Source organism: Sminthopsis crassicaudata, chromosome 2, assembly GCF_048593235.1.
Source record: "Sminthopsis crassicaudata isolate SCR6 chromosome 2, ASM4859323v1, whole genome shotgun sequence".
NCBI lineage: Eukaryota > Metazoa > Chordata > Mammalia > Dasyuromorphia > Dasyuridae > Sminthopsis > Sminthopsis crassicaudata.
In genome coordinates this window covers 605034544-605062045 of record NC_133618.1, presented here as the reverse complement: position 1 = coordinate 605062045, position 27502 = coordinate 605034544, and the positions used below count along the sequence as shown (strand labels likewise).

The following is a 27502-nucleotide window of genomic DNA, read 5'->3' as shown; positions in this document are numbered from 1 at the left end:
AGAGGGTCACAGCCTAACTTTTTATTGGGTTCAAAGTACTTCTTTTCACTTATAAGTCCATTGTGCAAATAGGTAAGACCAAATTAACTTGGCTTTAAGAAAAATGGATTTATAGTCAGAGAATAGTGTTCAAAATCCAGTTCTGCTCCCCACTAGTAATGACCTTTGGAAAGTCAATTGACTTTCCTAGTTTCCTCATGTGAGAAATAAAGGGGTTGGAGCAAATTGCTCCAAAGTTCCTTTAATTTCAAATCTATGATCCTAAGAGCTTTTCTCTAGGTCCAGAAGTCTTGGAATGGAATTTTTAATGATGCATTCATTTTCAAAACAGAATTATAAATAATTTGAATGAATCATGAGGTTATTAGACTAATAGTAATGGTATAGATGGTATCAGATATTGCATAATGAGAAATTAAGGTGAAATTCTAAGAAAAAATTTAAATATTATTCTATTTGACTTTCACTGGAAATATTCAATTTGATATTTTTAAAGTATAAGTTATATTTTTACCTTACTTAGTATTAGGGAGTTAACATTTAATTTTAAAATAAATAATACACTTACCCTTTCCATTCTCTTAATAGACTGTTAATGGTACCCTTCAGTACTGACTTCTGAATATCTTGAGGCTGTAAAGTGAAGGAAACCAAAAATATTAGCATCTAACTACTTTAAAAATATTACTTTTAAATGTTGGATAGATTTATGGATTTAATAGGGAAAAATCTATATTGGATCTATAATAACATTTATTGCATAGCAGAAAAAAGAGTTTTGTTTTCTCTTTTTGATAGGATAACTTGATAGAATGAAAATAAAAAGAAATGATATTTAATACAGAAATTAAAGTTGCATATAATTTACTTTATTAAATTTTGTAAATTTTTTTCCTAAATGCCACAAAATGAAGGAATTAAAAGTAAAAGCCAAAATAAGAATTGTAACAAAGCAATTGAAAAAAATTCTAAAATGTCATGCAGTTTAATAAATGATATATTTCAAACAAATTTGTTATATATTAAATATTTTATATAAAAAACATTATATGAGATATATTTTGAACAATGTTAAATGTCACCTTTTAATTCATTGTTTTTAATAACTATACATTTAACATACTAACAGTTAACATACTAAAACCTTGGTTAATAAGAATTTTTTTATGTGTGCTGTGTTTTCATAAAAGGCACATGACAAGAAAATACTCATCTCTAGGATTCATTAAAAAAAACAAAATTTACTTTCTATAACAAAAATCTTCATTGGCTCTCAAATGTTTTTGAAATAAAAATTCAAACTCTTCAAGACCCTAGTCTAACAACTACTTTCCAACTTTGTTCTAATAATGCCAGCTGGTCAAACTATGGAACCCTTTTAACAAAGAGAAGAGGGTCAGTAGGCAGAAATAGGGAGAATGATTTAACTGATATATTAATGAGTGTATTACCTCATCAATTACCTCATTAAAAGAATAACTCTACCTTCAGAAGAATTCTGCCAACCATTTGTACATCCTAACCTAGGATTTTTATTTGGACTGGTGTATTGAAAAGGCATCTGTTAATGCATTTAAAAAAAAAACCCTGAAACCCCTTTTATTCTGAAACAATACTAGCCTTAGTCCTTGCTATTACTCAGATTTATATCTTCAAATTCTGGAAAGAGCCAGGATTGCTTGGAAGCTTGCTTCTTTGTGGGAAAAAATAGGCTACTAGCAGAACTTGTTGGTATATGTATATTTATATCTTTCCATGTCTGTCACTGCTTTGTACCTCATCATTAAAGACTGTAGGTGAATTTAAGTAGTGTGCAGTTGTATTTTTCTATTCTTTGAGATCTAAATTTGGACTGATTTGTTGTCCTATTGGCAAACTCAAAGAATCTCACAGCTTAAAATATCACTTTATACAGGTAATTTCCAAATCCATTATCTTTAGCTTCAAAAAAAAAAGTTAGAGTAAATTCTACGCTTACAAATTCACTTAACCTTTAGAGCATTTGCATATATGTATTTTAAGTAATTTATTTTATAATACTTACAGTATTTAGTAAGGCATCATACACAGCATTCACAAATTTTGCATTAATCCCAGAATCTTCAATGGTATTAAATGGGGTATTGGCATCTTTCTGCAAAGCAATTAAATCATTGACTATGTCACATAGAAGTTATAAAAGCAGTTCTAAGTAATAAAATTGAAACTCTACCTACTTTTTTGTTCTGATGATTTAAAAGAATCTTTTTATTAAAAATCACTTATATTGAAAGTGAAGCTATTTAGCTAAGTATATGTGTGTATTTGTATATATGTATATATATATTCCTTTTTAATACTGAAAAAAGAACCATACAACAAATAATGTTTGTATCATAACAGAACAGAATAGTATTTATATAGAATTTAAATCATCATTACTTCAAACATATTTGTGTTAATTTCTGAAAGATAAAAGATAAGGCAAAGTACAAAGTATTCAAAATAAATTTTTGTAAAGAATTTTAAATTAACAAAACACAAAATGAATTAGAAAAGTATCAATTAACCTTAAATGTAGCACTGAGCTCCAGGAAAGAATCAAATGTTGTTAGATAAAAGTCATGGACATCTTTCCATTCTCCTGATGACTTGACTTTTTCTACATCTTCCCTAAAATGAAAAGCAAAGATCACTTTAATAGAAATAAATTTAATATACACATAATTACAGTATGCTCTCATTCCAAAATGATATTTTCTCTCCTTACAGATGAAACTGACTGAAGCACTGAATATTTGAAATACAAGTGAATTTTGTGTCAGTCCTATTTCATCCTGCTAATATAGCTAAGTGCCTAGTTACCAAGGGCATGACGCATATCCAAATCTAAAGAGGGTTCTATTATTCCAATAAGTTCCTACCATAGCTACTATCTACCATTTGTAAATGATTTGCCTTTACTTCAAATGTTCCCTTTTCATGAAAAATATAATTTACATTTATATAATTTTTTTCTAATGACTCTTCTTTTTTCCTTCATTGTAACCTAGTGAGATAGCTAGGAGATTTCTAGGTGTAGAAATATAAACAAAGAGAAGGTTAGGTAGTAGTGAAATTGGCATTACGATTCAGGTTTCTTAACGGTTGTTATCAGAAATTCTAATAAATGCTTCATTAACCTGAATGAGCATATCACCCTAGACTATAAGTAAATATATGTGAAGTATGAATGAAAATATTTCACATCTTGGATTAAAATCAAAAATAAATATTGAATGTGTAGAAAAAGCAATGGAATTGGAATGAAAGAACCAGGATTTAAATTTCACCACTGGTACTCAACCTCTGAACCTTAGTTTCTTCATTTCTGAAAGGAGGAGGTTGATCTAAGCTACCTTCTAGCTTTGAATCTACAATATTATGATCCTAATAATTTAAATTGTGATCTTCAAGTCTGGAGGTATATAAAACTCTACAAGGTTCAAATAAAGCATAGCACAGATTTGGAGACCCTGATATGTTGATGATTCTTTGGTTTCATTCATTTAATTGAAATGATGGAAAACTATTTGATTTGGAACTGAAAGATGACATTGAATTGTCCCTTCCCCTTACTGCCTAAATGGCTCTAGGCAAGTCATAACTTCCTTAAGTCTATGGTTCCTCAGCTATACAATGAGAGGTTTACACCAGATGATCACCAATGGGCTTCAGCTCTAGATTCTACTATCTCTCCTCCAGTGAAAACTGAAACTTTTTGAGTCTTTCCATAAGTCTCAATAGTTTGAGAATGTTTTCTGTTTCTTTGGATATTTTAGGACTTATAGTCAAAACAACAATAGTAGAGGATATTTAAATAGTGCTTAAAGGTCTATATGATCTCATTTGACCCTCACAATTCCATGAGAAAGATATTTAGGCAGCTGGCTGATACAGTGGATAGAGCACTGCACTGGAGGTTCAGTAAAATAATCCTGCTACTGCCACTCCCTAGTTATGGATGCTGGATAAGTCATTTGCCTTAGTTTTTTAATCTATAAAACTGGATAATGAAAGCATCCACCCCAGGGTAGCTGTGAGAATCATATAAGATAACACATATAAAGTGCTTTGCAAATCTTAATGTTCTATTTAGTTATTACTATTATCCCTAGGGATGTTAATGTGGTATTACAGACAGGCTGCTAAATAAATAAATTGTTATTATAACTTAACTGGTACTCTAAGGCAAAGCCCTGGTTATTGTAACCTTAGCTACAATGTCCTTGAAACCATTCAAACACAATCAAAAGCACAACAAAAACTTCAAACTACTTATCTATAGTATAACTTGATATTTTAATAACATTTGAGTGTGGGGTTCTATATGAACCCCTGAAAAAGGTAGCCAAAGAGTAAAAAAATTTTAGAGGTTATTCAACACTATTCAAGTTTAAGTGTATCCTAACTGACCAATATGAGTATCCAATTTTTTCGACAGGAAATTCTACAAAAATTTGGCAATATAAATTATAGATATTTTTAAATTCATTAAAAGATCATAAATATGGCATTAATCTCTTTGCTAACATTTTATTAAATATTTTTGCATCAATTTTCATTAGGGATACTGATTTATAGTTTTCTTTCTCTGACCTCTTTCTCTCTGGTTTTAAATATTAGGTATATTTTAACTTGACTTATGAAACTGCATATACTTTTGATATAAACAGTTGTTAATAAGATCAAAAGGAAATATTTTTTTAAAAATTCTCCCAATTTTCTACACATGCAACAATTAAAAGCTTCAAGAGACTAAGAAAAATGACAAACTTAAAATTAAGGTGGGTTAGAAATACAGAGTAGAGATAATTTTGAAAGAAAATAAACCCATTAAAAAGTGATGTTTAGGGGTAAATTAAAAGGGAAATCATTTTCCCAATTGTACATGGCCTTAAAAATAATAAGATTCTCCATCTTTGCTTTATGGGCCTTGATGGCCATAGTAAAACCTAACTATGTATTTTTTGAACTCTGCTATATCCCCAGGACCCACATCATTGGGCAAGATTGCTTTAGCCTTGATACTCATACCTTATCAGTACTCTGTGTACTTGGTATGAGAAATAAATCTTTTAAACTTAGAAAGAGGTAAAGTTAAACTCTGTTTTTTATACACAATTGTACAAGCAAGTGTGTTCTATAATAGATTAGGGATGTGCACTTAGGAGAAAGGATGATCAAGTATTATATTCCTATTTCTGGCCATTAAATTTCTTTCCCCATTTGCTGAGTACTCCAGGGGGTACAGCTTCCCAATATGCCTATTACATACTTACTGCTAGATATGTTCTCCCTCCCACCACAGACATTGAATAATCACTAAAATGAGCCTTAGCTCCTTCTGGGGAGGAAAAAATTAACATTTCTGAACTAATCACATGTGAGCACTTCAAGCAAAGCTTAATTTTTACCCTACTTGTCTCTTAACCTGGAACAGTACAGAACCAATTATATTCCATTCTGCTAATAGCTATTATGAATTTATAGAGACAAACACTCCATTATCTCTCTCACTGAGTCCCTACTAAGTGGAAGGTAGAATGGAAAATTTCTTCCAAAAACTCCATTTAAGGAAGGTACTCAGGCCAGCCATCTCTTCATTTTCCACCCTGCTACATACATGTATTTGAACTTCCTTTGTTTCCCCCTCTCTTCCCATTTTCTTTCCTTTTATGTATTGTCATTCCCCTGACAGTGTTAGTTCCTTGAAGACTAGAACTATCCTTTTTATAATTTTTTATCCTCCATACTTAGGACAGTGCCTGGGACATAGTAAGTGCTTAATAAATGTTTATTTCTTGACTAACTAGCTTACATTTGTACAAGGTCCCCAAAGCTATTTAAGGTATCCAAGCTTAAAAATCCACTAGAACTTTTAGAAACCCTAAATATATATCTAATGGTCTTCACACACATTTTTATAACAACACTAAGAAACAGATCATATAAATACTATTATTTTCACTTTTCAAGTGAACTGAGGAACAGAAATTGAGGATCAGGTGGCAAAGGTCACAAGTTGGTAAAAGGCAGAGAAAGGATTCAAATCCAGGTCTTCTAAGTATAAATTAAGTATTCTTTCCTTTATATTACATTCTCTTTCTAAAAATCTTCCTGTGCCTTTTTTGAAGTTTCCTTCTTTTAGCTAAAAGATAGTTTTTGAAAGTAGAGTTTTAAGTATGCCATATTAAACAGCTTTTCAGAAACTTGTACAGGCTACTGGAAGATTCATGAAGTCTTACTATTTGTATTGCAAATGTAAAAGTAACAACTGGCAACAGTGCATGGATAGTCTATATTATACCTATACGTGTGATCTGCCTTTGGTTGAAGTTTGTCTGCCATTACTAAAGTCATTTTTTTTTTTTTTGCTAAGGCAATTAGGGTTAAGTGACTTACCCAGGGTCACACAGCTAAGTGTGTGTTAAGTGTCTGAGGCCATATTTGAACTCAGGTCCTCCTGATTATCAGGACTGGTGTTCTATCCACTGCACCACCTGGCTGCCCCTAAAGTCAATTTTTAAAAAGCATCCCTTTTGTTCTACATTCTACAAAATAAACATTTATTAAATGCCTACTATACTGTGTTAACTGTAGTCACTGTAAAGTGACTATCATACTTTCAAGTGCTCTCTGGCTCTTATTATTGCTTCTTAGAAACAAACAGCAAGCAATATTATTTTGTTATATGGTTTTTCGACACTACTCTGCTTCTTAAACTTTCTTTGACTATTTGTTAAAATTATTACACATAAAATCTCATATAAATTTCAAATTTAAAAGACTGTTGTAAGGATCAAAGAAGAAAAATGACATATATAATACTTCTTAAATCATAGAACACTATATAAAAGTCAGCAATTGTTGGTGTTATTAATAATAAACACCTGTGTTATAAAATCTTTTTTAATCAGAATTGTTAACATATGGAAAAAGAAGCTGATTTAAATTTACTTCTTTGCTGGGTCAACCAGTGTTAGAAGCAATAAGGAATAATGAAATAATTGAAAAGAAGTATGACAGAAAAAAGGTATAAATTGCATTATCAATTTAAATATTAAGAATTTGGTAATACTTTATTTTAATTGATCCAAGGTATACAAAACATACTGATCCATTAATTAACTGACAAAGATGCTAATAAGTTAATTAAATGAAAAGCATTACTAATTGACAAATTCCATTGATAACCCATGAACCCAATACTCCACAAAAGTAAAGAACAATATATTCTGTAAAAGTCTCAAAGGACATGAAGACAAAGTTTTGTAAATATCAATCAGGTAACTGAAACTTACTGAAAGTCTTTCATAGTTTTGGTTCGAATAGGAAGGGCAGGTTCTGGAGGAATTGGTGCTTTCATTTCAGTTGACAAGGAATCAATAGACAGGCGCTGTTTTTGTCTAACATCAAGGCAAATTGGTGGTAGATCTCTCACTGTGAGGCATAAAACAGAACATTCATATAATTATAAACCACTATTCCCAACTATGACATTATTAGATTAATATGAACAAAGAAAATAGGTATAGAGTATAAAGTTAATTTTTCTAACAAACCATGGATTTATCTATAACAAAGAAAAAGTGGTATGGAATTTTTTGTTTAATAGCAATCAAAGCAATTGAATTAATCAACAAATGTTAATTAGACAAAGAACACTATGGAGAATGCAATAAGTATGAAGATTAAGATTCTTTTCATCAAGCAATTTACAATCCAACAATCAAGTTGAATAATCAAGACATAAATATAAGGAAATTTTAATTAAAGTACAAGAAAAATATAAAATTCCATTAAATAAAAATAAAACAATATTAAATGAATAGACTAGACCTGAGGCATCATACTAAGCCAAGAAAATTCCAAATGCTCTGAATTGGATTAAAATGTAATTGTGAAATACTTAAATAAATATATACAATAAATAAATAAATACATAAATAAATAAAATACAATAAAACATAGAGAATATTAAACTATGTTTTTCTAAATACATGCAATGTCAAAGATCCATTTCTATTTGAGTTTGATACCATTGATAATAACACCAATTAATAGCACAGGAATTAAGAAGAAGGTTATATATTTAAAGATACAAGGTACATTTAAGAAAAAAATATCTAATAGAATTCTTTCATTTTCTTGATGAGGAAAGTAATATCTTCAAAGGTTAATAATCATCCCAAATGCCACACTGATTCTACCGTGTTGCTTACAAGCTACCTGTATTGAGATAAAAAGTGGTGAGAACTCAAATTAGGGTGAAGATTGTATAAGTCTAGACAGGGCAGATATAAGAGATTTTGTGGAGACAGAATCAATAAGACTTAATAAATGATTGGATATAGGGATTAAGGGAGAGAGAAGAGACAAGGTTGGAAATATAGATGACTGCAATACTCTTGACAAAATGAAGTAATTTAGAGGAAAATGTAAGTTCTATTTTGCACAAATTGACTTTGAGATGTTTATGGTATATTGTATTTGAGATGATCAAAAGGCAACTAGTAATATAGACCTGAAGCTCAGGAAATAGACCTAGAGTAAAAAACACAAATCTGGAGATCATCTGCATAGAGATAATAATTAAGCCCAAGAGACTTTCACCAAGGGAAATAGTAGAGACAGAGAAGAGAATATTTCCCAAGACAAACCCTTGTGGTACACATAGTAGGTACAATCTGGATAATCTAGATGAAAATTCACTGAAAATTGCACTGAAAGCTTGGAATTCTTCAACCTAAGTAACTCCAGATATCTTTCAAGAACACAGCATTCAAGACCAAGAGAAAGTAATATCAGAACCCAGAGAATTCACATCAGTATTAAATAAGACCTAGATATTTTCCCTAGCAGTATACAGAATCTAACAAATCCCAATTTGAAAAGTAAGAATGAAAAGTTAAGTAACAACCACAGCAGCAATAGGAAAGCTTTCTACTATAAAGGGCTATCTGGTGACAAAGATGATCACAGCATAATCTTGGAAGAGGCCAAGGACTTTAAAACAACTTCAAGCAAAGTCTCAAAAAAGCAAGCTTGAACATATATTCAAATAGAATTTTTAGAAGAAATAAAGCAAGAATTTAAAATCAGTTTATAAATAATATAACAATAGTGAAGGGAAAAACTGGAAAAGAAAGGAGAGATTTGGAAGGAGTACAATAACTTGTACTAACAAGAAATATGTAATTGTATTCAAGGATTGAACTTTTTAAAAATGGGAGTGACTCAAACAGAAATTAATGACTCCAAAAGCCAGCAAAGAAATATTAAACCAAGACAGACTGAAAATAGTAGAAAGTGTAAGGAATCTCCTATCAAAAATAACTGACCTAGAAAATAGACCATGGAGAGATAATTTAAGAATCACTGGAATTACCTAACGTCCATAACCAAAAAAGAAATCTGAAAGATTTCTGAAAGAAATAATAAGGGAGCAGAGACAAAGTAGCAGATAAGGATTTGTCACCCATCTGACCTCTCCTAATATTTTCATTCAAACAACTTTAAAATAATGTCTCAAAACAAATTTTGAAGGAGCTGAGCCAACAAAAGATTGGGGGAGATTTTTTTTGGCCTTAAAAACCTTATGGGGCTTAATAGGAGTCTGTGATACCAGAGGGATGGCCTATCTGGAGCCCATACATGTGCTGGGTAACAATGGTGGCAACAGCAGTAGCTTCAAGTGTACTCAGCTTGGAAGTCAGACAATTGGTCAGAAAGAGATTACATGGGACCCTTTGCAGGTTTTGAATGCAAATTATTCTAATCAGCAACTTTATTGTCCCTATGTAGTTCCAGGTCACAGTTCCAAAGTAAAGAAGAGTACTGTTGGCTAGTCACAAGAGAGAAACAAAACAAAGTACAGTGATACTGTTTGGAGCTGCAAGGGATGAGGCTCTTCCCAAGAAAAGACCAAAGCACAGACTAAGAGAACAATGACTATATCTTTCCCAAGGTCACAATACCTTGGAAGCACCAACAACTTTCAGACCCACAAAATTAACTTTGAAAACAGCAGCACAAAAAAGCCTGAAGCTTAGGATAGTACCTTCTTACTCCCAGATGAGCAGAGTCCAACTTAGACAGAAAGTTCAAAATCAAAAAATAGGCTGTTGTTTTTAAACAACAAAAAGAATTTGACCATAAAAAATACTATGGTGATAGGGAAGACCAAGACATAAACCTAGAATATAACAATGTGAAAACCCTCAGAAAGGAAAAAAAAAGCTTCAAAGAAAAATTTTAATTGGACTCAAACCCAACAAGAATTCCTGGAAGATAAGAGTGATACAGAGAAATTTATAAAAACAATATTAGCATCTTGGCAAAAGAAACACAAAAAAATATTGAAGAAAATAACACCTTAAAAATTAGAATTGGCTAAACAGTAAAAGAGACACAAAAATCCAGTGAAGAAAAGAATTCCTTAAAAAACAAAATTGAACAAATGGAAAAGAAGGTACAAAAATTCACTGAAGAAAAGAAATCCTTAAAAAGCAGGACTAAGCAAAAATTAAAAGAGGTACAAAAGCTCACAAAAAAAATAATTCCTTCAAAATCAGAAGTGGGACAAACAGAAGTAAATAACTCCATGAGAAATTAAGAAACAATAAAAGTCAAAAGAATGAAAAATATTGAAGAAAATGTGAAATATCTCATTGAACAAAATAACTGATCTGAAAAACAGATCAAGAAGAAATACGAATTATGGGACTATATGATCAAATGATGATTCACATCATCTTTCAAGAAATATATAACAAACAATTATATATAGAAATAATCTCCTAAATAAGATTGCAAAATGAAAATCCCTATGAAAATAATGGACTAATTCCAGAGCATGAGGGGGGTTGAGGGATTGGGAGAAGAGGCCTTTAAGGATTCAGAAAATGACCATTTCAAATAGTGTACATCCACAATCAGAATCACACAAGATTTGAAAGCCTCAACAGTAAAAGAGAGGAAGTCTTGGAATACGATGTTCCAGAAGGCAAAAGAGCTATCCCCAAAAACTGTGGGAAAGAAAGTAAAATAAGTGTATGGGGTAATGGCCAGGAAAAAAAAATTGAGGGAGTCAAAGGGGCAGAAGGAGGCCAAAGTGAGGACCAAGAAAACCTCTTAGTTTATGCTTGAAGATAAGAGTTAGTAAGGAAATAATATTAAGATGAAAGTAATTTTGCTAATTGATACATTAATGAAATAGTAAAGTTAATTACTAGGCTTATTTGTGCCAAAGAAAGGGTTAGGAAGATAGGGAGGAGTGTTTGTGCTATAAAAAAATTAAAAAGCATCAACAATTTTTTTAAAAAAGAGAATATGGAAAAAATGGTAAGGCTAGGACACCAAAAAACTGAGAAGAGTTTGGTTTGGTAGAGAGCAGTGTTAGACAAAACCTAGTTCTACAACTGAAAGAATCCAAGTATATAGATGCAAGTGATATTTCGTTCAGAAAGAAGGTTTTTCTGGGGCCAGACAAAAGGGATCCAGAGTACTAGTATATTCTATCTTAATGAAACTCTGGAGTTAAGTAATAAGATGAAATCCTTTTCCTCACATTAGTGAATGAAAGCCAAAATACAGGATATGATATTCAGCTATTAAGGGGAGGAGGAAATGGTAATTCACAGCTGCTCTAATGTCCCTGAATATCAAACTTTGTTTCAAGAGACAATTTCTTGCTTATACTCAAAAATGGATATTAAAAATAAGAATCAAAAGGAAGCAATCAATGACTATGACGACACATGACATTAAGCTCAAAGTGATTTTAAAAATAGAACAGGCAAGGCTTTCTTTTTTAGCACATGCAGATTTGTTTGAAATATAGAATTTTACAATGCTGTGAAATAAGCTATAATGCATTTATCAGTTGAAAACCCGTCATTTAGTTTTCTTTCAGCCAATACTTAAGGACGTTGTGTGCTGAATTGATAAGCAGTGATCATTTTTTTCCTTTCTTTTAATATAGTGTTGCCAATTTTAGTTGGTTGCTTAGAAACATTAAGTAAAAACACTTAAAACGAGTACAGAAAGAATAAGGGCTATGGTTGGAGCTGGCAGCATTATGAAAATTATGAAAAATATATCACATTGTAAGATATGGTAGGATTACTAGCCAAATTTGTCAAATTACTGTTGACAAGAAAACAGTATAGATTTGTTAGTACAGGAAAACTGGAGATGAAGACACTTCACAAATGTGTAAGCCTCCATTTTAAATTTGCCATATCACAGAAAAGTTGGGACTATTTCCATATATATATGAGAGAGTAAAGATAGTAAAAGAATGAAGCAAGAAAGTTGCAAATGGCATGGTACTTTTAGGCTTAAAGGTTTTCCCCAGTTTCCATACTTTTCATTCTAAAGAGAATCTCTAGCAACAAAGTTTGCTGTAAGGATTTCCATATCTAATGAAAATTCAGAGCTCTAAATTTTATCCCACCAGAAAAAAAAAATTATATTTGATATGTCTGGAACAATTTATGATGATTCAACTTTTTAATGTATTGTGATATATGTGCCTTATACATTACAAGCACTTAATATTTATTGAGTTAAATTGAAGGAGATCACAAAATAGAAAGACTAAGTTAAAGTCCAAATGAAAGTGACCTCTAAAATTAGAATTTACACTGAAAACCAAAGCTATAGGGAAAACTGTATAATTAAAATGAATATGTTGTCATTTTAAAAACTCATTTTAGCTCAGTTATAACTTCATCTTTTTTTTTTTTTTAACCAAAACTAACAATTTTCAAAAGCGACCATTTTGGCCAATTAACAAAAGCAACTTTCATTTCTTATTTTCTCAATCTTATCTTCAAGTTAATAGTAGGGGAATGATGAGATATCCAAATGGCAGGCTACCAGAAAGAAAACAGAATCTCATCTAGTACAATCATTTCTGGAAATCTGCCTAAATAATTTGCCCAAGGCCATATAAATAGGTACAAAAATAGGTAACAATTTGGAATGCCTTTTGGAGAATTGGCCATCAAATCACATCATTATAAATTTATCACTTTTGAAACTCAGAGCTGAAATCGTTTACTTACTATTCTTCAGCCACACCTTAAATTTTCTTGCCTCCATGTCTTTGCTTATAGTTTAATATCCTCCTCAATTTAGAATAGTTACTCTCTCTCTTTAAAACAACTGAAGTCTTATCATTTTCATTATTTCAAATTCTACTTTCTCCAGCATGTTTACAATTGGAAATGATCTCTTCCTTCTCTATTTTTTATTATATTGCATAAATTTTTATAATATATTATATGTCTTAGAATGGTGAAAACAAAAAATGGTATCCACTTAAAATTCTATGTATTTACATATTATTGCTTTTAATAAGCATTCCCCCATTCATTACAAATAGTATTAGCAATAGAAATACTACCAAATCAAGGTAATACACTAAAATCCCACTTTTTTTTTTTTTTTACTATCAAGATAATATAGTGTATTTTCATCAAACCTTTTTACTTTTTAACTCAGGTTCAGGGCTGAGATTTTAATTCATAACACCATTGTGCAGGAATAAATTATATAAATAAATATGGTGTCTCATAGCATAAATTTCTAATATTGTTTTTTTTTTCTTGCTCTGAATTTCTACAGATTACACTATTCAAATTATTTGGCATTTATTTTCTAAGAAATACTGTTAATTATCTTTCATGTATACATGGCTTATCTCAATTAGACTGTAACTTCCTTTATAGTAAAAACCATCTAACATTGCTTTATCTTTTCACTTATATCTAGCTTGAGAGGAAACTGAATCCTTTAAATATGAAATAGCTGCTAGACCTCCAAGGAATGACAATGTGAATCCCCAGGTGCTGTGGTCAGAGATCACCCAACATGAGTCAGAGGAAGACATGCATAGTGGTGACTGGTGACTCTCCAATGGCCAGAGGGAGGAGGAGACAGCAATGTGCAATCTGATAACAACAGATAGCTATGTTGTTTTTTGTGCGGCATTTACCTAAAATGTAATGGAAAACCATTCCCACCCACCTACCCTTAAAGCCTTGTCAACTATGATGATTACAGCCCACTTCTAGTAATTAAGGTGGGTGTAAATGATAGCATCGAAAGGACTTTAGAAAGAAATTCCAAGGATTGTGAAGTCATAGGTATACGGGAGGTCTAGGGTCAACAGTGAAAACAGAAGTCTGGCTACAGACTTCTCTGCCTTCTGATTTTGCCCCAAGTAACTTGATTTTCCAGTTATGGCCCCGGGAGAAACGCTCCTTTATGGGCTAATGTTATTTGTACTAAGAAATATTTCTTTCTTTAAAAAGTTTAACTTTGAAAATATATAAAATGTCTTATACTTCATATATTTTAACAAATAATAATTCTTTAGTACAATCTTATCAGAGGTTTGAGTATTCAGTAAAGGGAATGAAGGAAGCCAGAACTAAAAGAGCTGTTTTCAATCTGATTTAGCTAATTTCAATAGACTGGATCTTAAACATAGAAGCATGATTTAACCTTGAGTCATTTTCAAATAATTCTGGGAATAGGACAGATTCTGGGACTTTTATAGAGACAGTGTCCATTAAAGGAGAATAGGAGTACCTTTACACTAAAAGAGTCTATATTTGGGATGGAAAATGCCGTTTGTGTCCAGAGAGAAAACTATGGAGAATGAATGTGGATGGAAGGATAGTATTTTCACCTTTTTTTTTTCTTTTGGTCTGATTTTTTCTTGTACAACATGGCAAATACACAAATATATTTAAAAGAATTGCACATATTTAACTTATAATAGATTACTTGCTGTCCTGGGAAGGGAGGAAGTAAAGGAAGAAGGGAAAACATTTGGAACAAAAAGTTTTAATGTTGAAAACTATGTTTACATATATTTGGAAAAATAAAAATACTACTGCAGAACAAAGACTATTACAAGAAACACTCAAGAGCAGATCAATGTATCAGACTATACATCAGTCTATGTGTCAGACATTATCTTAAGCACTGGGGAATACAAAGAGTGATTTAGCTTTTAATTTTCATATTTAGTATATCTGTTAGCTATATTATCTCTGTTCTTGATAGCCTATTATTGATAAGGAGAGTGTGTCAAGGATGAGTCAAATTTATCTGTACTTGATCTGAGTCCTGGGATGAGGGAGGTATGGTCAAGCAGAAGGTAGTAGCAATTATTTTGGAGAAACAGAAACAAGGTATAAGAACAAGGTCATCTTTGACTCTTCATGATTTTTCTCACTCTATATATGTAATCTGTTGTCATAGCCTGTTGATTTCACTTTTGCAATGTCCCTCCTCTTTCTCTCCCCTGATACTGTCACCACTCTAGTGCAGGTCCTTATCACCTCAAGTATGGACTAATGTAATAAGCTGCTGTTGGATCTGCCTGCCTCCATTCTTTCCCCACTCTTATCCATTTTCCATTAAGCTGTTAAATTTTTTTTTCCTAAACTGTAGGAAATATGTGTATGTCACTTCATCCTACTCACTAAACTCAGTTGAAAAGTATTTGGGAGGGAAGGAGGAGGGAGGAGGAGAGTTGACCTGAAAGAAACCTTGGACATCAGGAAACAAAGTCCCACGAAGAGGGAAGAGGAATAACGACTCCAGCATAACCAGGTAGACAAAGATTCCCAGAATTGATTGCTGGAGAGGTTGCTGGGGGAAGTCAAGTCCAGGAAAGTTCACTGAATGTATGTAAAAGCTTCCAAATGGGTCAGCTGCAGATAATTCCATATATAGCAGGAGTAATAGGCTCACAGCTGTAGAGCTGGGAAGGACCCGAGAAACCAATTCTTTTTTTTTTTTTTTTTCATAGAAAAAAGGGCACTGAGGCTTAGGGAAGTTTAGGGGCTTGCCCAATATCACACAGATTGTAGACATCAAAGTTCACTTTAAATCTCAGTCCTTTTAACCCAGACTACTGCTCTTACCAGCCTAGCAGAATGAGTCTGCCTTAGTTAGGAGCAGCTGTGCTGGGAAGAGCAAGATCCTCTGCTTGTCAGTGGATCAGGTATGTGCTCCTGAAGCATAGCCAACCCCACCCAACCAAATTCCCAACCCACAGAGAAAGTGAAGGTGGGCAGATGCAACAGACAGGACAAGTAGAGTTTACAGTGAAGGAACCTTAGTGTGACCAAATGAAGAAGCAAAGGCAACCATGTATCTCAGGGCTAATCTGGGGCTGAAGCATACATTCCCAGATATCATCCTCTTCCTCCCCTCACACCCACACAAAATTCCATTCTAGTAGTGCCTCTGAGCTTCTTGCCACTCAATGTGAGGTGCAAGTCTTTAAATTAGTTTTGAAAGGGTATTTGCACATCAGTGAAGCATATTTTATACAAGTTTTTTCTCCAACCAGAAACTAGAAAACAACATGTCTATGCAGACTGCCTTATAGTCATTTTCTCAACATTATTTGATTTAGTATATTTTAGGAGGTGGGAGAAAGGAGATTTGTGTTACAAACCTCAAGTCACTTATCAGCTTCAAACCATCCAGAAAAATCTCCTGTCAAATTTCTAGATTAGGTTTCTAGAGGTCACTGTTCAAACTACTGAACAATTCTTTCTGCTGCTAGTCACTTAGTATTTATCACATACTGCTTTGCATCATGACTTTTCGTGCTTATATGATATTTCCTCAACAAAAGTATTCACTAAAGATAATAAATTAATCAATCAACAAAACATGTATTAATTATCTATGCCAGGTACAATACTAGACACTGTGGTTATATATATATAAATATACAAAATCAGAATAGTTATTATTGCTCACAGGAAGCTTACATGCTCCTGAAGGCAAATATTGATAGCTACGTGAACACCAATAGGAGAGAAGGGGAAAACTAAAGGAATCAAGGCATTGACTCTGTCTTACTCTAACCCTGGGTAGCACTTGGCCTCTAACGGGTGCTCAATCAATATGTGTGAGTGGGCAGAAAAAGTAAGTGAAAACAGGTGACTTGATTCAGTGTAAGGTCCAAGGCACTAAGGGAGATATGCCTTGGGCTCATGTACTACCCCTGTAATCTCAGTCAAGATGTTTAGCTTCTCAGCAGGTAAACCTCACTAGTTCAGTCATCACTGTATAATATCTCTTCCATCTTAAAGGCTTTGTTCTCTCTGATTCACTCATTTATTCTTTGCCAATCTTCCCAAGGAAAGATTTTTGGCAAAGTGAGTAAAAATAAAAGCGGAGGAAAGGAAAGGAAACCTCAGGGCAATGAGATGGAACATTAATCTGCCAGCCTCATTGGTTTTCCAGCATTCATTTCTTCCTCCTGGCACTCTTGGCACCAACACTGTAACACACTAATTCTTAATGGGGTAGAAGAATTCTATAGGTACATAAGTTATATTCCTATTGTGAGTCAGAAACTTTGGAATTTGGGTCTGGGGAAGTAGGAATTTCTTCAGGACTAGAGAGACCACTCCTACATGGCTGCAGACTTAATTTGCTCTGTGGCTGTGACCTAGATAGTTGAGGAGGGTGGAGTTAGAGACTAGGATGTAAGAAGACAGTGGCTGTAATAACAACAACATATAACTATATAAAAATTGTATGTACATATATATATATATGTATGTATCTTTCTGCCTAGGAAATTTCATGGTGTCTAAACCATATGAATCTGTTGCTAATTGCATGGTTATTTTAAGCTAAAAAATCTTTTCAAAAGGTCAGAGAAAATATGATTAATCCTCATAGAATGGTTTAGACATATTACTTGCTGCCACAGTTTCAGAATTTTAGAACAAAAGTTGTTTTATTTTACCATTCTTGACGTTAGGTGTAACAAGTTGTGTGGGTGAACTTCTCTTTCCAGCCACTTCTTTCTTCTGGCTAACAGTTGAAATGAAACTGCTGAAAGTAGAAAGCTGGCCTTTGGCTCCTCTTTCCACCGCCTGGAAATAGGAAGGCAGTCGTTGTAGCAAACTGTTTTTTTCAATGTGCTTATAGCTACTACTTTAAATAATATTTCAGTGAGCTGCATCACAAAGATATTTACAATAAATTTCTTAATTTGAAACTAGGTATATCTGATGCTTTTATATATGCCATGTATTGAATTTTTACTAGAAGCAAATTATTTTAAATCAGGATACAATGACAATCATCATTAACATTATCCAATTAAAAATAAGTTATCAACATTTTAGAAAAAAGAGCTGAGAAATCTACAAATAACAAGTTAGACTGATCACTAATTTGTACTGACAAGGTGCTATTTTAGGGAGAACTGTAACGTCAGTGAGGGAATTCCCTCCCACTAATGTAGATCAGCACTTACCATACACTTTTTAATCTTAAAATTGAGAGATGGGGGCAGTGAAGTGACTGCTCAGGGTCACATAAACAGGGTGTGTCTGAGATGAGAGTTGAAGTCAAGTCTTGAGTTAGAGAGTCCACTTTGAAATAGTTCTAACATTGATTGCCATTAACATAAACATTCAGATGTCACTTTGTCAATAAAAATTATAGCCAGAAAGAATCATATAAATCAGCCTAGTTGAGCCCTCTAGTTTTATTAAAGGTTATTCTGAAGGCTGATATCTCTTAAAAGGTTTGGGATTAAAAGGCAAACTCTCTCAGATTGACTGAGAATTCAAACTATACTTTGAGTCACTGTTGTCATTTGTTCTTCATTTTCCAAGAGTATGAATGGCATCATGAGGTAATGTCTTGACTCATGGGTGGATTGGATTTAATTTAATTTGAGCAGAGTTGCACAAAGTTTTAAATCTTACTTTCTCTTCTAGAGTCATCAAAGTCTATCAGGATGACTAGGGATGGATGTCCTTGGCGTCTTCAATGTCTGACCAAACTCTAAGTGTTTCACAGCACCTGCTTCAGCCGCCTTCATGTCTTTTGGAACAAATGGTTTCAATCTGCCCATTTTTCCAAGGGGAAGTCTTCATATTCTTGGGGTATACACTACCCTAACTCACCAACAAGCAAACTACTTTCAAACTGGTTTAGCTTGTCTATTGACATGGCCAGGATATGGCCACTGTGAATGCTACAAATTCTTGGAGACATAGGTAGACATCCTGAAAATGGCTTAGCAAACCTTCACACCAGAGGTAATAGTCTTCTGTGAACATCTAAGTAGGGTATACCTAGTTAAGTATATAGGTCCAATATGCTGGGAATAACTGAAATATTCATATAACAAAAAATCTATATACTAATGCATTTTACAGTATATAATTTATTATTAAATTAACAGTGAGCTAAACTAATAAACAATGAGTTAAACAATTTTTAAAAAAATTGATTGTATTTTATTTTTCCCACTTAACATGTCAAGATACTTTTTAAGCATTCACTTTTACAAGATTTTGAATTGCAAATTTTTCTTCTTCCCTCTGTCCTCTCCTTTTTTCCCATAAACAATTTGATATAGGTCATGCATGTGCTATGATGTAGAACATATTTCCATATTAGTCACAGTTGTGAAAGAAAAAAAAAAGGAAAAAAAAAACAAGAAAAAGAATAAAGTAAGTGCAACAAGTTATGCTTCAATATGCTTTCAGAGTTCATCAGGTCTTTATTTGGATGTTGATGGGCATTTTCCTTAATGAGTCTTGTGTACTTTTCTTGGATCACTGTGTTGCTGAGACGATCTGAGTCAATGATCATAAAACAATGTTGTTGATATTGTGTACAACCTTTTCTTGGTTCTGCTCATTTCACTTTGTATCAGTTCATACAAATCTTTCCAGATTTTTCTGAAATTTGCCTGTTCATTGTTTCTTATTGTACAATATTATTTCTTTACATTAATATACCACAGCTTGTTCAGCCACTCCCCACTTAATGGACATACCTCAATTTCCAATATTTCAATTTCCAATTCCTCTAATTCCAATATTGAAATTCCAGTTCCAATTCCAGAAGAGCTACTATATATACTTTTTCACATGTAGGTCCTTTCTTCTTTTTTATGATCTCCTTGGGATTCAGACCCAATAGTGGTATTGCTGGATCAAAGTTTAGTTCCAAATTACTCCCCAGAATGGTTTTGTTTATAACTCCATCAACAGTGCAAAAGTATCCCAATTTTCCCACATACTTTTCAATATTTATCAATTTCTTTTTTTTTTTTTGTCATTTTGAGCAATCTGATAGATATGAGGTGGTACTTAAGAGCTGTTTTTATTTGCATTTCTCTTATTAAAAGTGATGTATATCACTTCTCTATATGCTTAAAGATAGATTTAATTTGCTCTTCTGAAAACTGCTTTTTCATAATCTTTGACCATTTGCCAATTGGAAAATGGCTTGAATTCTTATAAATTTGACTCAGTTCCCTATATAGTTGATAAATAAAGTCTTTACAAGTAATGCTTGGGGGCAGCTAGGTGGTGTAGTGAATAGAGCACCAGCCTTGAAGTCAGGAGGACCTGTGTTCAAATGTGATCTCAGACACTTAACACTTCCTAGCTGTGTGACTCTGGGCAAGTCACTTTAACCCTAATTACCTCAGCAAAAACAAACAAACAAACAAACAAAAACAAGTAATGCTTGGTATAAAATTTTTCCCAGCTTTCTTTTCTATTTTTCTTCTAATTTTGATTTCATTGGTTTTGTTTGTACAAAAGTTTTTTTTAATTTAATATAATCAAAATTATTTTATACTTTGTAATGTTCTTTATCTCTTATTTGATCATGAACCTATAAACTCAATTAACTCCTTCTTTAAGAATTTAGATGCAGGGGCAGCTAGGTGACACAGTGGCTAGAGCACCAGCCCTGAAGTCAGGAGGACCTGAATTCAAATGTGGCCTCAGATACTTAACAATTCCTAGTTGTGTGGGCAACTGGGCAAGTCATTTAACCCCAACTGCCTCAGCAAAAAAATAATAATAATTTGGATGCCACATGCACAAATGTTTGTGGCAGCCCTTTTTGTAGCAGCAAGAAACTGGAAACTGAATGGATATTCATAAGTTGGAGAATGGTTGAATAAGCTATGGTATATGAATGTTATGGAATATTATTGTTCTATAAGAAATGATCAGGAAGATGATTTTAGAAAGGCCTGGAGAGACTTAACATGAACTGATGCTAAGTGAAATGAGCAGAACCAGGAGATCATTGTATATGGCAACATCAATATTATAGGATGATCAATTCTGATGAACGTGACTTTCCAGAGATTATTGATACCAGTTCCAATGATCTTGTGATGAAGAGAGCCATCTACACTCAGAGAGAGGACTGTGGGAACTGAATGTGGATCACAACATAACATTCTCATTTTTTTGTTATTATTAATTTGCATTTTGTTTTCTTACTCATTTTCTTTCCTTTTTGATCTGATTTTTCTTGTGCAACAAGAGAATGGTATAAATATGTTTACACATATTGGATTTAACATATATTTTAACATGTATAATATGTATTGGATTGCTTGCCATCTAGGGGAGGGAGTGGGAGGAAGAAGGGAAAAATCTGAAACACAAGGCTATGCAACGGTCAATGTAGAAAAATTATCTGTGTATATGTTTTAAAATAAAAAGCTTTAAAATTTTTAAAAATTAAAATTAAAAAAAGGAATTTGGATGCTAAACCACTTGGTGGTTCTCAGAGTTCCAATCTGCTGGCTTCCCTACGGCTATACCAAGGAACATGGGGGATCCTGATATTGGCCACATTGGGGCTCAAGATCTTCCACTTTACTGCTGGCTTGCTAGGATGCTTCCTGTCCTAGACTGTACTCCCCATTTATTTGAGTGGAACAGACTTTTCTTGCTGATGTTCCAAGTTTCTTAGGCTAAAAGACTATTGTTGCACTCCATCTTTTTGCTTTTTCTGCTGTTCTAGGATTTGCTTGGGGGTGCTATTTTATGGTCATTTGGAGGTAAAAATGAGAATTATAGCAATTTATTGCCTATTCTATCATCTTGGCTCCCACAAGTCACCTTAACTCTTAACTTCTGAACAAAAAGATTTAAGTAAAAAATCTGAGCTTTGAGATTGTTCTCCTAGTCATTTATGATGTGCCTCAGTCTCTGCTTATCAGAATGTAGGAGTTAATTGTCTTCTTAACAATTTAACTCTAAATATTTCTCATCCCATCTCTCTCTAAATAGGACTTTTTCCTATTACTCTCGGTCAAGACACAGTTTGATTGGATTGCTATTCCTGCTCTCAGCTTTCAAAATTTACTCAGAAAGGCTCCTTCCAACAACAAAAAAGTAACATTTGCAATTTTATTATGATCTTTCATTTCCATAAAAATAATTAATGGGTCCAGACTGAACCTGTTAATACTCTGTAGTTTATCAGAGATTTCAAAGAGTGACAAAACCTTATTTTCTTTTTCCTGGACACATTAAAATGCACCTCAACAAATGGATCAATTATTAAGGCAAGTCAGCAAGGGTTCCTTTCTAATGGTGGTTTCTTTATACCTTAATAGTCAATCTTTGAATCAAAAGCTGGCATCTTGTTCACATTCTATAGCTGCTTCATGAAATAGATTTTCTCTAAGTTGAATGGAAAGTAGCCCAATGATTAACCTACAGAACAACAGCTACAATAAACATACACTCAGTCATAATTCTACCTAAATGGTGATCTTGGCTTGGCTATATGCCTCACTTCCATTTGCAATTTGAACACTAACTTCACATTCATATCTTTCATAGATGTGCCTATTAATGCAGAAAAACCTCATTCTTTCTTAGTAATCATTCTGATTATAATAAATCTCACTAGATTCAAAGCACTTCTTTTCACTTGATAATACACTGAGCAAGCCAGGTGTTAGCTTTATAATCACTAGTTCCTAGGAATTTGATTTCAAGGAACTTATACATTGCCACAATTTTCCTAATCAAATCAATTCTGTAGTCCCACAGAGTTTGTTATAGTGAGATTTAAACACAGTGTTTCAATACCCTGTAATAATAATACAATATGTAGTGTTACTAACTGGACAAGGGGAGAAATTAAATTCGAGATACACACAGAAATGAGGGATCATATATGTAAGAGGAAATAAAAAAGGGAAATGGAGAAATTACTGGCCTAAAAAGCAAGCCTTGAAACTAGAAAAAGGAATAAATAGCAACAGCTTGATACAAAGAGTAATTAAACTGTAGAAGGAAAATTTTAAAATATGTATATTCTTTACAGAACAAAATAAACTATAGAAGAATGTTTTTAAACTAGGTTAAGTGGATTATGTGTAACTAGTTTCTAAACTAGCTATAATGTTCTGAAGTCCACCACTGCCTCAAGGTCAATATTTTTAAAATGATTTATGAATACACTGATATATAGCCAAAGATAGCATAGTAGATTGGGCAGCTTATATATTGATTCAGGATATTATTTATGAAGATAAAAATATCAGAATTTTCATTTTGTAGGGAATTCAGCACAAAAGCCAGCAGTTACTGATGGATATACATAATAAAAGTAGAAATAAAGACTGATGCTTATGGCTCTTCTACTTTCATTTAGACTTTACACTTGGCTCTTAGGTTCCTCTGTGGATGCACAGATAGAGAGCAACATGAGAAAGAGGAAAATTTCATTGTCCCAGGTCACACAGAGACACTGAATAAGTTTCCCTTGTAGGGTTTAACAATTGCTGTATTTCAGCAATTAGTAGCAGAAAGCAGCAGATGGCCCTGAAGAGTCTGACACTTAGCAAATGGTAGCCAGAGGAGAAGATCAGTAACCCTGAGTCATGTACTTGAGTACTTTCCTTTTCTCTTTGGAAAGTCAAATTTCTGAATTCTTGAGGTTGAGTTTACTTTTAAGGAAAGCCCTAAAACTGGCACAAATCTCTTTTCTCTGTTATAGGAATTATATGCTATAAGATTATATTCTTGGATCATGTTTCCATAAATTTTTCCCCTCTGGAATGAGAGGCAAGAATTTAACAACACTGAGCAAGACATGAATGGGTGAGGACTTGCAACTATCATGAACTTCTATATGACATGTCAAGATATCTATTAGTGGGTCCTGGATTGAAGCCTGTTCATATACATAAGCTTCCTTCCTTTTTCTCTCCTCCTCCTCTCCCTCTCCCTCCAGGTCTGCTTTGCTACATTCCAATTTGTCTTTTGAACAGAGGAAAAAGAAAAAAGTGCAAAGAAAAATAAAAGCGATGTTATTTCACTTTTATAGAACAGAATAGACAAATAGCTTTTCCTACAAAGGTGTTTCCTGCAAAAGAGTTCTAGCCAACCAAATGATCTTAGGAGTATGTCTATATTCTTAATTAAATGATCTTAAACCATTTAGTTAGAAGGAGTCAAAGGGCAGCTCCACAAACCTAACTGATTTTGGACAGTCTCAAACTGGGACCTAATCTGGTGTTTTCTTTGTGCTCTTAACAAGATCATGCCTAAAGGGCTTGTCCATACTCTACAGAGAGAGATGTTTTCAAAAAATTTAAAGATTTCACAATAAGTTCACTATATTGATTATCTGGAAAACTCTCCTGATTAAACCTTCTTACATCTACAAGTCTAAATCTCCTTCACTACAAATTTCATGAGTTGCTTCTAGTTCTCTTAAAAATAGCAAACAATGAAGCAAAGGAGAAAGAGAAAGGGAACATAATTTACTTGTGTTAAAAAGGAAATCAAATGGTAGAGCTGGACACAGCTTTTTAATGTATTCTGATTCATGGGACTAAGAAATTAGTAGTGAAAAAATGTTTATAAAGTATTTCCTTGGAGAAGATAAGTTGTAAGGATATAGATAATGTTGTTATTGTATTTCTGCCCAGCACTTATGATAAGATTCAACAGTATTCTATTCAGTTACACTGATTCTATCATAACTGCAAGTATCCTCTTACTTATCTTTAAAGGAGGAGGTAGGTCTAAATATTAGATCCACACTTCAGTAGAGATGATAATCCATGGAAGTTTATGATGCAAGTGAAAGTGTAGAGAGAAAAGACAGCATGGTCTAAGATAGAGTTATTGTGGTAGACAGAGTGTTGGCCTTGGAAGCAGAAAGACTCAATTTCAAACCCCATATCAGACACTTATTTAGTAGCTATATGACCCTGGAAAAATTATTTACGCTTTCTTTGCCTTGGTTTCTTCATGTGTAAAATGACAAGAATGAATCTAATGGCCTCTCAAGTCACAAAACCCAGAGAGTGGTATTTATCTAGTAGAAGAACATCAACCATAGTGTCAAGCACTGTAAAAAGAATAAGATGAGGATTAAGAACCCCTTACCACTTTTGTTTCCCCACACCTGAAGAGAGGAATCTTGAACTGGAACAGATTACAGTTTGTCTTACAGTACAAAAAAGCAAAAAGCCCAACAAAGTAAAAGCCTTATGTATTAAAATTGAAAAACGTCAATCCTTATCACTAATTTAACAATCCATGCTGTGGCAAGGCACATAAACTTAACACATTGGCTTGAGATGAGATATTCTCAGGGACTTACTTCATACTACAGCTTTTGCTGACACTGCCCACTCATGTCTTTCCCACAGCAACAAGCACTAGACCCCAGTTCTGCCCCGCCATATGCAGAGAAGGCAAAAAAAATTGAGAGTGGAACTATGCTCTGCTTGAGGAAATCCCTCAGGAAGTGTCTCCTAAGCCTACAAAAGAGTCAGGCCATGAGTTAAAGAATAAAAATTTAAATTAGACATAAGGAGAAGAGAACTAATGAAGAGAACAAGATAAAGAAATGCTTCTTTAAAAAAGGCAAAGAAACTACTAAGATGGAGGTCTAGAAGGAAGAAGTGCAGGGGCAACTAGGTGGCTCAGGATAGAACACACCAGTCCTGGAGTTAGGAGAACCCAAGTTCAAATTCTGCCTCAGACACTTGAGGGTCTGAGATCTTAGACTTAATCCTCGATGTAAAAAAGTGTTTCAACACTGTTATTACAAACCCCAAAAAGGAATACTCTAAAACAGGCTCCAGGCAATCCACACAGTCTCAGTGCTGTCCATTCAATCCCTCAGACTAGAAACATGGGCTGTAAGACAGCCTATGGAAACAAGAATGGCAGTTCTCTTCCCCTAAACATGAGATAGGAGATATCACACTCACCTCTGAGCAAAGAATAGGACCTCAGCACTGATACCCCAATCTCTATAAAAGGTATTTAAGATAAATTTCCAGAGCAAAAGGCCATTGAGCTTTCACTTTGCCCAGAAGAAGAAAACAGAAATCAAACATTTCTCTGGAATAGAAGAAGAGAGTCTTGGTTCTCTCTCTTCAGAAAAGGTGATCATGGAGCCTAGGCAAAGAACAAAGCCAAAGCATTCTCTGAACCCAGCAGCAGAGTAAGAGGTCATAAAAGGCCAGGATAGTTCCACAAGAATTGTGCAAAGCTTAGGTCCCAATCTGGACAGGAAGTTTGGAGAATAAGTTAACAAAAGAAGATAAAGAGGTATTGTGATGCTAGTAATGCCTAAGACACAAATCCAGAAGAGGAAAAAGAACTTCAAAAAACCTAAAATAAAGCTTCAGTGAAAAATACAACTTGGATATAAGTTTAATTAGAATTCCCAAGAAAAAGTGATGCATTTTAAAATGATATAAAATGATCATAACTAAACTAATTTGTGTATGCAATGCCTTCTCAATTAAATTACCAAATAGTTATTTTACTGAATTAGAAAAAAAAAAGTAATAACAAAATTCATTTGGAAGAACCAAAAAATTAAGAATATCAAAGGAACAAATATAAACAAAAGAGGATTAGCAATATGAAATATTAAACTATATTATAAGGTAGTAATTATCAAAACTTTCTGGTACTAAGAAAGAGAAAAGTAAATCAGTGAACAGAATAGTCATATAATTTACAGCAGCAAATGAATAACATAATCTTGTATTTGACAAGTACAAAGTTCAAAGACTTTAGTTTTGGAATAAAAATTAATTATTTGGTTCAAACCGGTGAGAAAACTAGAAAATAGTCTGGAAAAAATTGGGCATATCTTACGTGATTTACTAAGGTAAGATGGATACATCTTAAAATGGATACATGACTTAGATATAAAGAGAGATATTACAAGAAAATTTGAGGAGTATAGAATATATTATTTATTAGATTTATGGACAGTTTAACAATTTATGAATAAACAAGCTAGAGAGCAGTGTGAAGCATAAAATGGATAATTTCAATTACATTAAACTAAAAAAATTTATTCAAATAAAACAAATCTATCAAGATCAGAAGGAAAACAGAAAATAGTGGTTAGGAAATTTTATAGCTAGTTTCTCAGATAAAGGTCTGAGAATATATATATATGTATATATATATATACATATATATATATACATATATATATATTCCAATATATTGAGAATTTATCATATATACATATACATAGATGTAATATAAATTCTAGCTATTATATTACTTATCTCATATATGCCAGAACTAAAATTTGAACCTATGTCCTCTTGCCTCTAAGGCCTGGTCTCTATTCACTCCAACAAAAT

The 27502-nt window shown here is 33.1% G+C and overlaps 1 protein-coding gene across 2 annotated transcripts in view; it reads right to left on the bottom strand.

Annotated features, from left to right (window-relative positions):
- HECTD2 (HECT domain E3 ubiquitin protein ligase 2) overlaps positions 1–27502 on the bottom strand; it is a 100274-nt gene that overhangs the window by 53164 nt on the left and 19608 nt on the right. For both annotated transcript variants that reach the window (XM_074295857.1, XM_074295858.1), the window contains 5 exons: positions 17819–17948; positions 7323–7461; positions 2550–2652; positions 2045–2134; positions 569–633 (listed from right to left, as the gene is read on the bottom strand). In XM_074295857.1, coding sequence (XP_074151958.1) covers positions 569–633; positions 2045–2134; positions 2550–2652; positions 7323–7461; positions 17819–17948 — 527 coding nt within the window. The remainder of the gene's footprint in view (positions 1–568; positions 634–2044; positions 2135–2549; positions 2653–7322; positions 7462–17818; positions 17949–27502) is intronic.